At 43.6% G+C, this 16,548-nt stretch overlaps 1 protein-coding gene across 7 annotated transcripts in view; it reads right to left on the minus strand.

Annotated features, from left to right (window-relative positions):
* LOC139240521 (mesoderm induction early response protein 3-like) overlaps positions 1-16,548 on the minus strand; it is a 92,212-nt gene that overhangs the window by 39,262 nt on the left and 36,402 nt on the right. For all 7 annotated transcript variants that reach the window (XM_070869103.1, XM_070869076.1, XM_070869089.1 and 4 more), the window contains 2 exons: positions 6,467-6,539; positions 3,242-3,393 (listed from right to left, as the gene is read on the minus strand). In XM_070869103.1, the coding sequence (XP_070725204.1) occupies positions 3,242-3,393; positions 6,467-6,539 (225 nt within the window). The remainder of the gene's footprint in view (positions 1-3,241; positions 3,394-6,466; positions 6,540-16,548) is intronic.

Consider the following 16,548-nt stretch of genomic DNA (forward strand, 5'->3'; position numbering starts at 1 on the left):
TCAGTGGAAACATCCTCTCTGCATCCACCTCGTCAAGCCCCCTCATAATCTTATACATTTCGATAAGATCACCTCTCATTCTTCTGAATTCCAATGAGTCGAGGCCCAACCTACTCAACCTTTCCTCAAAAGTCAACCCCCTCATCTCAGGAATCAATCTAGTGAACCTTCTCTGAACTGCCTCCAAGGCAAGTATATCCTTTCGTAAATATGGAAACCAAAACTGCACGCTGTATTCCAGGTGTGGCCTCACCAATACCTTGTATAGCTTTAGCCGGACTTCCCTGCTTTTATACTCCATCCCCTTTGCAATAAAGGCCAAGATACCATTGGTCTTCCTGATCGGGGCGATCGTGCAGTTAGGGGGTTGACGGCGTTAGCTTGTTGGGCCTGGAGGAAACATTTCTGCTCCTCCTGGCCCACAACTCCTGGACTGCGCCCCCATTCAGATAAAGAGCCTTTAATTTAATTTTTTTACCATTATTCCCTACTTCGGCCTTTTTCTCTGCTGCACTGCTACCGTTAAAACTCTCTCTCCCTTTCTCACTCATTGCTTATTTTTACCCAAATCGCTACACTGCTCTATTGCCTTGACCTTTCTCTTTAGATTTCTAAATTTTCCCTCACCCAACACCTGCTACCCCTTTTGTACTTTAATGCCCTATCTACAACCCTAGTTATTTGATTCGCAAGGATACTAGTCCCAGCCCTGTTTAAGTGGAGCCCATTCTGACAACATAGCTCCCTCTTTCTCCAGTACTGGTGGCAGTACCAATGATCCTGTATGATTTTTTTTTTTTTTTTTAAAACAGCCATCTCAACTTGACCTGTCACCTTCAAAGGTTTGTATACATAAATCTTCAGGCCTCTGTTCCTGCACCCCTATTAGAATTATAACCTTTAGTTCATAGTCTTTCTTCATTCTTCCCACCAAAATGCATCACTGCACACTTCTGCCATGTGTCTGCCCCTTTCACCATCATCATAGGCAGTCCCTCGAAATCGAGGAAGACTTGCTTCCACTCTGAGTTCTTAGGTGACTGAACAGTTCAATACGAGAATTAGTCTGTCACAGGTGGGACAGACAGTCGTTAAAGGAAAGGGTGGGTGGGAGGGACTGGTTTGGCGCACACTCCTTCCGCTGTCGGCGCTTGTTTTCTGCATGCTCTCAGCGTCGAGACTCGAGACTCGAGGCGCTCAGCGCCCTCCCAGATGCTCTTCCTCCACTTAGGGCAGTCTTTGGCCAGGACTCCCAGGTGTCAGTGGGGGTGTTGCATTTTATCAAGGAGGCTTTGAGGGTGTCCTTGAAACGTTTCCTCTGCCCACCTGGGGCTTGCCTGCCGATTTCACAAGTCTGTTTCTGTCCTCCTGAAGTCCTTTGCTGCCCTTTTCACTGTTTGCTGCATTTATAAGTTTCATGTCATCTGCAAACTTTGAAATTTTGCCCTGAATACTCAAGTCCATTTTATTAATGGATCAAAAAGAGCAGTGGTACCAGTACTGACCCCTGGGGACACCACTGTATACTTCCCTCAAGTCTAAAAAAACTATTCATCACTACTCTCTGCTTTCTGTCTCGTAACCAATTTCATATCCACATCACCACTGCCCCTTTAATCACAAGGGCTTTAATTTTGCCAAGTCTATTATGTGGTACTTTATCAAAATTTTTGCAAGTCCATATACGCAACAACCTTACTACCTTCATCGACCCTCTCCGTTACTTCAAAGAACTCAATCAAGTTAGTCAATACACGATTTACCTTGAACAAATCTGTGCATTTATTAACCTATATTTTTCCAAATGACAATTTTGTCTCCTATTATTGTCTCAAAGTTTCCCTACTACCTATGTTAGGTTGACTGGCCTGTAGTTGCAGGGTTTATCCCTCTCCCCTTTTATAAACTGGGGTGTAACATTTGCAATCCTCCACTCCCCTATCAAAGGAGAATTGGTAGGTTGTGGCCAGAACTGTTACAATTTCCACCCTTCCCTCAGTATTCTAGGTCCCATCCAGACCATGTGACTTTTCTACTCTAGGACTGCCAACATTTTATGCATCTCCTCTTTATTTTTATCCTATTACATTTCTCTACTATCTCCTCCTTTACTTTCATTTTGGCAACATCCTCTTCTTTAGTGTAGACCGTGGTCAAGAATTCATTTTTCGTACCTCAGCTATACCCTCTGCTCCAAGAATATCATCTCCATTTTGTTCCTTAACCAGCCCACCACTACTTTTGATTACTCTTTCGCTATTTGTGTTTATAAAATGATTTTGAGGATCCCTTTTATGTGACCAGCTAATCTAATCTCATATACTCTCTTTGCTCCTTGTCTTTTTCACTTCTCTGTACTTTCTGTATTCAGCTTGGTTCTCGACTGTATTGTGAGCCTGACATTTATTAAAAGCTTCCTTTTTTTGTCTCATTTTAATCTCTATATTTTTAGTCATCCAGGGAGCTCGAGCTTTGGATGCCCTTCCTTTCCTCCTCATGAGAAAGCGTCTAGTCTATACACGAATTATCTTCTCTTTGAAGGCCACCCATTGCTCATTTACCATTATACCAGCCAATCTTTGGTTCCAATCCACCTGGGCCAGATCATCTTTCAATTCACTGAAATTAGCCCTCTGCCAGTTGAGCATTTTCACATTTGATTGTTACTTGCACTTTTCCATAACTACTCTAAACTTAATTATATTGTGATCACTGTTTCCCAAATGCTCCCCCACTGAAATATGCTCCACTTGTCCCTCTTTATGTCACAGTACCAGATCCAGCACCGCTTCTTTCCTTGCTGGGCTGGAAACATAATCAAGAATGTTCTCTTGTATACATTTCAAGAATGCCTCCCCTTCTTTGCCCTTTAATGCTTGTTATTTTCTTAGTCGATATTACAATAATTAAAGTCCCCTATTATCACACTATAGTTCGTGCATTATTCTGAAAGTTGCTCCTCTATCTCCTTCCACTATTTGGTGATCTATAGTATACACCCAGCAGCACAATAGCTCCTCTATTGTTCGTAAATTCTAAAAGAATCTGTCTTTGAACCCTCAAGTACATCATACCGTTCCAGTGCAGTATCTTAGATACTGCTACCTCACCCCTGTTTTTTCTTCCCCATCTTTCCTTGCAGCCAGGAATACCAAGCTCCCAATCCTGCTTGTTTGAGTGAATAATCATGGTGAAATGTTAACCAGTTATGTATCAATTCTGTAATTCAGTAAATAATCACCTGTTCATTGTCCCTTACATGCGTCCCTTCAGGTATACCACCAACACCTTTCTCATCTGCAGATCTCTTAGCTGCTTCATGCAGGAATTCCTTTACCGTACTTTCAGGAAGCAAATAGGGAGTCCAAAGTAGCTGGTCCTCATTTTCATAGACTAGAAATAAAGTATGGGTTACAGTAACTTAACAAGCTTTATTAAAACAAATATATTCAAACACAACATGCAGTTAAAAATGTAAGAAAGCAAAATATGTTGAGCATAAGGTTTAATCTGTTTATAAAAGCTCTAAACAGCTTTCACTTAATGCACACAAAATACTCCTCCAGTATCGAGCTACTAGAAATTTTCCTTTCAGCATTTCCAATGTATGAAATCAAAATTCCAAAATAAATGTTTTCCTACTTACTGATTGCACTCATTAACCTTTTTGGATAGAGGACACCCTGCTGTGACTACAGTACTTTCAGAATTACACAGGGCATGAGAGAAATATCATGTTAAGGCTTTTTGTTTATATATCATAAAATGGATTTTTACCAACTATTAAAAAAGGATCTTCTGCGTGCTAATGGCAATTCTACACAATAAAATAGATTTTCATACATTTCAGCCAGTATTATACATCTGCCATCAAGTGATTTAAAAAAATACAGATGCCATTATGAAAATTAGTGCTAGAAACTGGAAGAATATCTTAAATATACAAGAACTTGGATTTAATAAAGCATCTTTAATGTAGTAAAATGTCCCAAGGTATTTCACTGGAGCCTTATGCAGACAAAAACTGGCCGAGCCAAAAGGGGGAGACATTCGGCGAGGAGACCAAAGGCTTGGTGAAAGAGGAAGATTTTAAAGAAGTGTCTTAAAAGGAGAGGTTGAAGAGACAGAGGTTCAGGGAGGGAATTCCAGAACTTGGGGACTAGACAGCTGAAGGCACGGCCGCCAATGCTGGGATGAAGAAAGTAGGGGTTGGACAAGAGGCCTGAATTGGAGGAACAGAGTTCTTGGGAGGATTGTAGAGCTCGTGAAGATTACAGATATAGGAAGGATGAGGCCATGGAGTTATCTGAACACGAGGAAGAGAATACTAAAATCATGGCTTTTGGGGACAGGGAGCTGATGTAGGCACAGGGTTGATGGGTGAACAGGACTTGGTGTGAGCTAGGATACAGTCGGCAGAGTTTTGGATGAGCCGAAGTTTTGAGAATGGAAGATGGGAGAGTGGAATATGGGAGGCCAGCCAGCAGAGCATTGAAATAGTTGAGTCTGGAGGCAACAAAAGCATGGATGAGGCAGATGGGCTGAGGCAGGGGCACAGACGAGCAATATTACGGAGGTGGAAGTAGGCAGTCTTGGAAATGGAGAGGATATAGGTTCAGAAGTTCAGCTCTGTGTCAAATAGGACACTGAGGTAGCGATCAGTCTGGTTCAGCCCAAGGCAGTGGCCAGGAAGGGGGATGGAATCAGTAGATAGGGAACAGAGTTTGTGGCAAGGACAGAAGGCAATGGCTTTGGCCTTCCCAATGTTTAATTGGAAGAAATTTTGGCTCATCCAAGATTGGATACCAGACAAGCAATTTGACAACACAGATGCAGTGGAGGGGTCGAGAGAGGTGGTGTTGAGGTACAGCTGGGTATTATCAGCGTACAGGATAGTGGTTTCAGATTATGTCGCCAAGGGGCAGCATGCAGATGAGAAATAGGAGTAGGCCAAGAATAGATCTTTGGGGGATACCAAAGATAGCTCTCCGACTACCACTGGATAGGCAAGAGTAGAGCCAAGCGAGGGTAGTACCATTCAGCTGGACAACACAAGAGGCATTAGAGGAGGATGATCAACCGTGTCAAAGGCTGCAGACAGGTTAAGAAAGGATGAGGAAGGATAGTGCACCATGGTTACAGTCACATAGGATGTCATTTGTGACTTAGTTTAGGGCCGTTGCAGTGCTGTGGGAGGGGTGGAAACTTAGAGGCTTAAACATGGAGTTGCAAGAAAGGTGGGCATGGATTTGGATTGGTGGCAACAGGTTCAAGGAAGAGAGAAAAAGGGAGGCTGGAGATGAATGTAATAGTTTGCGAGGAGAGAGGGATCAATGATGGGCTTCTTTTTGAGGAAGGGGGTGATCACGGCAAATTTGAGAGGGAGTGGGACAGTACCTGAAGAGACACAATCAGCTAGCATGGCGGTCAGGAAGGAAAGCTGGATGGTCAGTTTAGTGGGCATGTCTCATGGACAAGATGAGTTTGGAGAGGGCATGAGGGAAGGTAGGAGAGAAACTAGAGAAAGATGCAGGTTCAAAGCTGGGGGAACCTTGGGAGAAGTTTGGCTTGGTAGGCATGGGGAAGGGAAGGATGCAGCAGAGGCAGCTGAACAGATGGTCAAAAACATTGATAAATAAATGCATGAGCTCCTCTCACTTGTTAGAAGCAACAATGGCGGGGGCCAGGAAAAGAGGTGTAAAGGGACGGCTGGTAGTGGAGAAAAGCAGAGTGTTATATTTGGATTCCAGAATAGTGAGCAGTTTTGGCAGAGAGCAGGGTAGTGCCTGATGTAGTCCAGTCAGATCGGTCGATGAATGGTTGAACCAGTTGTGTCATAAACATTCAAATTTGCATCCCTTGGACTAAAGGGGGTTAAGATCGGGCTGTATCAAGGGGGACGACCAGGCTAGGAGAGAGTAAGGGTTTTTTGGGGACAAGGGTATCAAAGGTGGAGGTGAGGGTGTGATTGAGATCAGTAGCTGCAGAAGTATATATTAAAATGGAATTTATTTGGCGTCTGGGTAGGGGAATATCCCTTTAAGTGGGGCAAGTAACGATGGGCATTTATCTTCACTACGAGTTACTACTCAGAATCCAACAAGTTTTTGAAGCTTACTTTCTAACGATCTTCATTCATAGGATACTCAAACTATGTTCTGTAAACCATTTCAGTGAGCGGATACCTTGTGGGGACTTGGGGAGGAGGGCAAGGGGAAAATACACAGCTTTGACTTGGGAGCATGGAGCAGAATCATTAAAGGGGATTCCCAAAGCTGATTTTATCCCAGTGCACCCACTGCATAACGTCTCCCTGAAATAGATCTCCAACATTCCTTAAGAGATAAATGATGGTAGTTACAACAAAAAGCACTGATCCAGGGAGGATCCATTAGAGTATTTATCTCTTGAATTGTCTGCAGGCATAGAATTGTTTTTTAAAAAAAATTTCAAAAGCATGTCTCACCTTTATCACCATCTTTATATTTGCATATACTGGATGGAATTTCAGCTTGATACTCTGAACCCACCATTATTTCCTAAATAAAGGCAATTCCAAATCAGTCATTATAGTCATCCAGCTAACAAACATTTTTTTTTCTACAAAGCAACATGGCGATTGGACAGATTCGAGTTTTATATAATATACAACAACATTCTGATGCCTTTCTGATGTACTTTATATAAAATATGTTAAATAATTTAAATTCAACAAATAGATCACCTGCTGCTGGCAGTTTAGATTTTAAAAGTTGCTTAAGATCTATTTACATGTAACTGAGATTTCATTTAAATTTTAATTTCTCACCCATTTTACACTACAGCAGATTTTAAAACACTTGCTTAAAACACAAATGGTAAAAGCCAATACGTTGCAGGGCAAACATCAAAAATCAGACTAGACTTCAGAATTGTATTCTATAGAAACTCATTTTCAGCTCTATCCACAAGGAAACAAAATTACTTTACACGTGTTGTAGCAGTTGAAATCAGGGAAACCACCTACAATGTATGTGGAAATTGACACCACTTGTGGGAACCACATATGAAGTTCAAAGTGACAATATTTTTAAAAAGCTGCTGTCAAATAACTGTCTCTTTTAAAGACCTGCACAGAATTCATTACTGAATGGAATATTTGAATTTATTGCACTCATGAGCAAGAGCTTTATAATTCATCCAACCTATGGATTGCACAAGCTACAAATCTTGCACATTTATTCAGTGAAGCTCAGTAACAACATACAACTATCATTTTCTTTTGTATTATCCCACAAGGATGAGACACAATCATCTCAAGGAATGTATTTTTATTCTGCAGTAAATCTGAAGTTTAAACTAAACTTAATCAATTTCACTGAGGGCAAAGCATTTTGGGGCATCCCGAGATTATGGAAGGCACTATTTCATGAACGTGATTCATTTCTTTCGCGAATTAGACCTTTTCATAATTTAAACTTAGCAAGTGATTACCTATTCTGAGTCACATCTCAGCCAAAACAGAAGAAAAGTGAAATTTTACAGTGGGATGTACTGGCTAGGCTCGTAAGGAGAAAACAAAATGCCAGCCAACAATCCCACTCTTGCTTACTATCTAGTGACTCCTGCTAGATGTGCTTATATCAAGTGAGGCCAGAATCAGTTAGATATTTGATTGTGGCAGGATCACCAAGATATTCATCAAGAAGCTCATAAATGAATAACTACTTAGAAAAAGACACAAAAGGGCTGCCAGCTACTGTGAAACCTTATCGGGGTAAGAGCTACTTGAGAGGAGAAGTAGGGGGAAGTGAAATAGAAATGTGGGTCACTGCCTCTATCTAATCTGGACAGACAAAACTGCAGAGAGTCTTCAACAACGACATTTTGGTTATACAACATTTTGAGATCTTCAAAAGCTTTGCAATCTTTGGGAGGGATATATGGAACTATTTATATGCCATTATGCAAACATTTTGTTAAAGCTTTATTCAAACTTTTAGGCAAAATGGAGAACATTTTGTTTTGGAATTCAAAAGCTTATTGGATCTTCCTTTATAGGGAAATCATAGTGCATCAATATAATGGACCACAGGATTTAAGTCGATGCTGCCTTTCTTTTTGAAAACATTCAAGACTCCAACCTTGAGAGAGTATATAGGAACCATGTAATGTTGGTGCAGTGGTCACCAGTTGTCTAAAATGCTTTAAATAAAGTCTATGACATTGTCCTTACAAACCACAATACCATTGAGGAACAGAAGATAGGAATCAACTCGTGTATCCTTGGTCTCTTACATAAGAACATAAGATGTAGGAATAGGCCATTTGAGTCTGCTCCACCATTCAATAAAATCAAGGCTGATCTTCGACCTCAACTCCATGTTCCCGCACTATCCCCATATTTCTTAGTTCCTTTAATTTATTGATTTCTGTCTTGAAGATACTCAACAACTGAGCGTCGACAGCTCTCTGGGATAGAGAATTCCAAAAATTCACAACCCTGAGTGAAGACATTTCTCCTCTTCCCAGTCCTAAATGGCCAACCCCTTATTCTGAGACGGTGACCCCTAGTTCCAGAATGCCCAGCAAGGGGAAACATCCTCCCTGCCAGTCAAGCCCTGCAAGAATTTAATGTTTCAATGAGATCACCTCTCATCCTTCTAAATTCTAGTCTGCTCAATGTCTCCTCAGAGGACAATTCCCCCATCACAGGAATCAATCTAGGTGAACCATCATTGCATTCTCTCTCAGGAAAATATATCCTTCCTTAGGTAAGGAGACCAAAACTGTACACAATACTCCAGGTGTGGTCTCACCAAGCACCGATATAATTGCAGGAAGACTTCTTCACTCTGATATTCCAATCCTTTTTGTAATAAAGGCCAACATACCATTTGCTTTCCTAATTGTTTGCTCTGCCTACATGTTAACTTTCAGTGATTAGTGTACAAGGACACCCAGGTCCCTTCGAATGCCAACATTTCCCAATCACTCACTATTTAAAAAATATGCTGCTTTTCTATTGTTCCTACCAATGTGGATAACTTCACGTTATTCCACATTATATTCCATCTGCCATGTTCTTGCCCACTCACTTAACCTGTCTATATTCCTTTGCAGCCTCTGTGCATCCTTCTCACAAATTAGCTTTATATCGTCAACAAACGTGGATACATTACGCTCGGTCTCCTCATCCAAGTCATTAATATAGACTATAAATAGCCACAGCCCAAGCACTGATCCTTGTGGCCACCCCAAAAATGGCCCATTTATTCCGACTCTTTGTTTCTGTCCCGTTAACCAATCCTCAATCCATGCTAATATATTACGCTCAATCCCATGAGCCCTAATTTTGTGCAATAATCTCATGTGGCACTTTACCAAATGCTTTCTGAAAATCCAAATATACTACATCCACTGATTCCCCTTTATCTACCCTGCTAGTTACAACCTCAAACAACTTAATAGATTTGTCAAAATCAATTTCCCTTTCATAGATCCATGTTGACTGTGTCCAATCACATTATGATTTTCTAAGTAACCTGTTAACACATCCCGAATAACAGATTCGAGCATTTTCCCTACTACGGATATCAGTCTAACTATAGTTCCCCGATTTCTCTGGGTTAATCTTAAACTGAAGCAATCTGCATCAATTTCCTTAGAGAGTTTATTAAACTTCATGAACATTTACATAGGGAGCCAAAATGTAGATTCAGAACCATTGCATGTATTGATACAGATAACACTGACTTTTCACCTCATCTCCAATTAAACAGCAGAACCTAAAAAGGTATTAATCTCTGGATTATTACCCGAGCCACGCTCAAATTGGCAAAGGGATAAACAGATTAGAGGTTTAAATGCGTGGCTCAAAGAGTGGCGTGGGAGGAAGGTGTTTCAGTTCATGGGGCACGGACACAAGAACGAGATGTTCCGTTGGGACGGGCTCCACTTAAACCAGGCTGGGACCAGTATCATAAGAACACAACAGGAGCAGGAGTAGGACATACGGCCCCTCGAGCCTGCTCCACCATTCAATATCATGGCTGATCTGATCATGGACTGAACTCCACTTCCCCGCCCGCTCCCCATAACCCCTTATCGTTTAAGAAACTGTCTATTTCTATCTTAAATTTATTCAATGTCCCAGCTTCCACAGCTCTCTGAGGCAGCAAATTCCACAGATTAACAATCCTGAGGAAATTTCTCCTCATCCTGTTTTAAATGGGCGGTCCCTTATTCTAAAATCATGTCCTCTAGTTTTAGTCTCCTCCATCAGTGGAAACATCCTCTCTGCAACCACCTTGTCAAGCCCCCTCATAATATTATATGTTTCGATAAGGTCCCCTCTCATTCTTCTGAATTCCAATGAGTAGAGGTCCAACCTACTCAACCTTTCCTCATAAGTCAACCCCCCCATCCCTGGAATCAACCTAGTGAACCTTCTCTGAACTGCCTCCAACGCAAGTATACCCTTTCGTAAATACGGAAACCAAAACTGCACGCAGTATTCCAGGTGTGGCTTCACCAATACCTTATATAGCTGTAGCAAGACATCCATGCTTTTATACTTCATCCCCTTTGCAATAAAGACCAAGATACCAGTGGCCCTCCTGATCACTTGCTGTACCTGCATACTATCCGTTATATATGCAAATCTGTAAATACCTTGTGCAACCACCAGAGGGCTCATCCCCTGGAGTCCCAATGAATCCCACAATCCCTTGGGAGCACCTGTACTTAAGGAGGCCTCACATGCTGGAGACGCACTCTGGAGACCTAGAATAAAAGACTACGGTCACACTTTACTTTTTCAGCTCACAGTATCTGGTCAGACTCTTTATTTCATACATAACAACTGGCGACGAGATACAGATGACAAACCCAACGATGCAGAGAACAGTGGGCATCCTGGAGAAATTTTCGGAGGGAGATGATTGCGAAATCTTTGTGGAGCGATTCGACTAATACTTCGTGGCCAACGACCTGGAAGGAGAAACGAACGCTGCTAAAGAAAGGGAGATTCTCACCGTTTGCAGGGCACCAACGTAAATCTGCTTGCTCCAGCAAAACCCACAGAGAAATCGTACGATGATTTGTGCACACTGGTCCGGGAGCATCTGAACCCGAAGGAATGCATTCTGATGGCGAGGTATGGGTTCGACACGTACAAAAAGGTCTGAAGGCCAGGAAGTGGCGAGCTATGTCACCAGGCTCAGATGCCTTGCCTTGCAGGACATTGTGAATTTGAAGGACATTTGGAGCACATGCTCAGGGACTGCTTTGTACTTGGCAATGGCCATGAAGTAATACTTCGCAAACTTTTGACTGTAGAGAACCCAACCTTGAGTAAAGCCATAGCGATAGCCCAGGTGTTCATTACCACCAGTGACAATATCAAGCAAATCTCTCAGCACACGAGTGCTGCTACAAGTATTGCGAACAAAGTAATGTTTTCGAATCGCAACGTACAGCGCAGGCCTCACATGCCTGCAGATGTCTCAGAGTCCACCATCAAAGATGATGAATGCTAGGCCATTAACACCTTGTTGGCGTTGCAGGGGTGATCATCATTTCCATTCAAGCTGCTTCAAAGGATAAGTTTGCAACGGCTGTGGGACAATGGGACATCTCCAAAGTATGTGCAGGCGAGCTGCAAACCCTAATTCCGCAAACGATGTTGCAGAGGAGGACAGATCCACGGCAGACCACGACAAACCAGAGCCTCAGACCGAGAAGGCAGAGGTATATGGGGTGCACACATTTACCACAAAGTGTCCCCAGATAATGCTGACGGTTGAATTAAATGGACTCCCGGTGTCAATGGAGCTGGACACAGGTACGAGCCAGTCCATTATGAGCAAAAAGACTTTCAATAAATTGTGGTGCAACAAGGCCTCAAGGCCAGTCCTGACTCCCATTCGCACTAAACTGAGAACTTACACAAAAGGAACTGATTCCCGTAATTGGTAGTGCTACTGTAAAGGTCTCCTACGATGGAGCGGTGCACAAGTTACCACTCTGGGTGGTACCAGACGATGGTCCCACGCTGCTCGGCAGGAGCTGGCTGGGAAAGATACGATGGAACTGGGATGATGTCCGAGCGCTCTCCGCCGTCGACGACACTTTGTGTGCCCAGGTCTTAAACAAGTTCCCCTCGCTGTTCAAACCAGGTATCGGGAAGTCCCAAGGAGCAAAAGTGCAGATCCACCCAATTCCGGGGTCGCGACCAATCCAACACAAGGCGAAAGCAGTACCGTAACATGATGAGAGAGGGTGGAGAAAGAGTTGAATCGGCTGCAACGAGAGGGCATCATTTCGCCGATCGAATTCAACAACTGGGCCAGTCCGATTGTTCCAGTCCGCAAGGGAGACGGCCCCGTCAGAATCTGTGGTGATTACAAAGTAACTATCAATCGTTTCTCCCTTCAGGATCAATACCCGCTACCAAAGACAGACGACATATTCGCGACGCTGGCGGGAGGAAAAACGTTCCGAAGCTGGACTTGACCTCAGACTATATGACGCAAGAGCTGGAGGAATCATCGAAGGACCTCACCTGCATTAACACGCACAAAGGTCTCTTAATTTGCAACAGATGCCCGTTTGGGATTAGATCAGTCGCGGCGATATTCCAGAGAAACATGGAAAGCTTACTGAAGTCGGTCCCGCGCACTGTGTTCTTCCAGAACGACATCTTGGTTACAGGTCAGGACACAGTCGAGCACCTGCAGAACCTGAAGGAGGTTCTTAGTCGGCTCAACCGCGTGGGGCTCAGGTTAAAACGCTTGAAGTGCGTTTTCCTGGTGCTTGAAGTGGAGTTCCTGGGGAGAAGAATCGCGGCGGACTGCATCAGGCCCACCGATTCGAAGGCAGAAGCAATCGAGAACGCACCGAGGCCACAGAACGGGACGGAGCTGTGGTCGTTTCTAGGACTCCTGAACTACTTTGGTAACTTCTTACCGGTCTCAGCACACTGCACATCTTACTGCGTAAAGACGACGAATGGGTATAGGGTAAAAGCCAAGAAAATGCCTTTGTAAAAGCCATAAAACTGTTATGCTCAAACAAATTGCTTGTGTTGTATGAACCATATAAGAGTTTGGTACTAGCATGTGATGTGTCGTCATATGGTGTCGGATGTGCATTGCAACAAGCTATTGAATTTGGGAAATTGCAACTGGTTGCTTATGCATCCAGAAGTCTGTCTAAAGCTGAGAGGGCGTACAGCATGATTGAAAAAGAAGCGCTAGCGTGTATTTATGGGGTAAAGAAAAAGCATCAATATCTGTTTGGGCTCAAATTTGAATTGGAAAGTGACCATAAGCCACTGATATCCCTCTTTTCTGAAAGTAAGGGGATAAATACGAATGCATCGGCCCGCATCCAGAGATGGGCGCTCACGTTGTCCGCATACAACTACGCCATCCGCCACAGGCCAGGCACAAAAAACTGCGCCAATGCTCTCAGTAGGCTGCCATTGCCCACCACCAGGGGGGTGGAAGTGGCACAGCCTGCAGATTTAGTCATGGCAATGGAAGTATTCGAGAGAGAGCAATCACCCATTACCGCCCGACAGATTAGAACCTGGACGAGCCAGGACCCCTTACTGTCCTTAGTAAAAAAAACTGTGCTTCACGGGAGCTGGTCCAGTGTCCCATTAGAAATGCAAGAAGAGATAAAGCCGTACCAGCGGTGCAAAGATGAAATGTCTATACAGGCAGACTGCCTTTTGTAGGGTAATCGGGTAGTGGTACCCAAAAAGGGCAGGGACACTTTCATTTGTGATCTCCACAGTACTCACCCAAGCATTGTAATAATGAAAGCGATAGCCAGATCCCACGTGGCCCGGTATCAATGCGGACTTAAAGTCCTGCGTGCACAAATGTAACACATGTTCACAGTTAAGCAATGCACCCAGGGAGGCGCCACTAAGTTTATGGTCTTGGCCCTCCAAACCATGGTCTAGGGTCCATGTCAACCATGCAGGCCCGTTCTTGGGTAAAATGTTCATGATTGTAGATGCGTACTCCAAATGGATTGAATGTGAGATAATGTCGGCAAGCACATCCGCTGCCACCAGTGAAAGCATGCGGGCCATGTTTGCCCAGCACGGCCTGCCTGATGTCCTTGTGAGCGACAACGGGCCGTGTTTTAGCAGTGCCGAGTTCAAAGAGTTCATGACCCGCAATGGGATCAAACATGTCACATCTGCCCCGTTCAAACCAGCATCCAACAGTTAGGCAGAGAGAGCAGTGCAAACAATCAAGCAGAGCTTGAAGAGGGTAACTGAAGACTCACCTATCGAGAGTCCTGCTGAGTTACCGCACGAGATCCCACTCGCTCACTGGGATTCCACCCACTGAACTGCTCATGAAAAGGACACTTAAGACAAGGCTCTCGTTAGTCCACCCTGATCTACACGAACAGGTAGAGAGCAGGCGGCTTCAACAAAATACATACCGTGATAGCACAAATGGGTCATGCGAAATTGAAATTAATGATCCTGCATTTGTGTCGAACTATGGACAAGATCCCAAGTGGCTTCCCGGCACTGTTGTGGCTAAAGAGGGGAGTAGGGTGTTTTGGGTCAAACTTTCAAATGGAATCATCTACAGTAAACACTTGGACCAAACCAAATTCAAATTTATGGACTATCCAGAGCAACCCACATTAGACCCTACCTTTTTTGATCCTCCAACACACACACCAGTGGCAACCGACACAGCGGTTGACCACGAAGCAGGACCCATCACCCACAGCAGCCCAGACCACACGAGGCAGCCCAGCAAGGCCAGCTGCACAGCAGCCCAGCGAGGGCCCAACAAACGACTCACCAAAACCAGCATTTGCACCGAGACAATCAACCAGGGAAAAGGCTCCAGATTGACTCACCTTGTAGTTACATTATTGACTTTTGGGGGGGGGGGGGGTGGGGGGAGAAGAGAGAGGAAAGAGAGTGTTGTTATATATGTAAACCTGTAAATACCTTGTGTAACCACCCAGAGGGCTCATCCCCTGGAGTCCCAAGGGATCCCACAATCCTTTGGGAGCACCTGTACTTAAGGAGGACTCACAGGCTGGAGAGCCACTCTGGAGACCTGTAATAAAAGACTACAGTCACAATTTACTTTGAGCTCACAGTATCCGGTCAGACTCTTTATTCATACAGAACACTATCCTTTTTTGTTTCATGCACAAGTACCCCCAGGTCCCATTGTACTGCGACACTTGGCAATCTTTCCCCATTTAAATAATAAGTTGCTCTTTGATTTTTTTCTGCCAAAAGTGCAAGACCTCACACTTTCCAACATTATAATCCATCTGCCAAATTTTTGCCCATTCACTTAGCCTGTCTATGTCCTTTTGTAGATTTTGTGTCCCCTCCTCATACATTGCTTTTCATTCCATCTTTGTATCGTTGGCAAACTTGGCTACATTACACTCAGTCCCTTCTTCCAAGTTGTTTATATAAATTGTAAATAGTTGGGGTCCCAGCACTGATCCCTGCGGCACCCCACTAGTTACTGGTTGCCAACCAGAGAATGAACCACTTATCCCGACTCTCTGTTTTCTGTTAGTTAGCCAATCCTTTATCCATGCTAATATATTACCCCCAACCCAATGAACTTTTATCTTGTGCAGTATCCTGGGGAATTGAATAACTAGGGCAGTAGAAAGTGCTTTAAACTAATGAAAGGGGGGGGAGGGGTGGATTCAGGAAAGAGTAAATTTAAAAGAAGGGAAATGTTAAGGCTCTAGAGCAGAGTGTTGAGTAAAAATAATCAGGGTGAGTCAGGAAGGGACAGAGACAGTACCAAAGGCATCAGTGACTAAGGTGACATCAAGGTAATAAGTCAAAGCTTAAGGCACTAAAGCCCAACTTTTGGTACTGCTGAATGAGCTGCATTGCCCTGCCTACTTAAAAACAAAAATGACATCATCCTCGTGCAAGGCTGAGAACAGTGCTCATAATGGAAATTTGCATCCGATTATGGACCAGATTAATCGCCGAGCGCTACTTTCGGCATTTCGTCCAAATGATCGCTGGCCCAAAAATAGGCTGAAGAAAAGCTGCAATAACTCGACACTACGGGAAGGATCTGTAATAAAAGGCTGTCAGGAGAATCAATTTGAGAGTGATTTTAAGGGACTTTTTGACTCTTGCCAATCATCTTAATCACTTTGTATTTGTTGCGGACAAATTAAGGGCATTTATAGGTGATTGGGGGCAGCTGTAATTTCTCAACCAGTATTGATCACTAATCACATGCTGCACATTAGAAATGGGAGAATAAAATGAGAAACGTTACATACAAGTACATTGCTGTAATGTCAGGGTTAATATTAATCATGGATTTTTCCCCCCCTTTGGTCCACAGTACAGGTAGAAGCAGAACTAGGGTATGCCATCCCACGAGAAAGGAAATGGAGTTCACCTCAGTTGGCTACTAGATTTTATTTCATAAAGCAACAGGGGCTAGAATAAAAGAAAGGTTCTATAATGTTATTGATGGGGACCAGGTCCCCTGTTCTCTTTGTCAACCCCTGTGGGAAAAGTAC

The sequence above is a fragment of the Pristiophorus japonicus genome, chromosome 2 (assembly GCF_044704955.1).
Source record: "Pristiophorus japonicus isolate sPriJap1 chromosome 2, sPriJap1.hap1, whole genome shotgun sequence".
In the NCBI taxonomy this organism is placed as follows: domain Eukaryota; kingdom Metazoa; phylum Chordata; class Chondrichthyes; family Pristiophoridae; genus Pristiophorus; species Pristiophorus japonicus.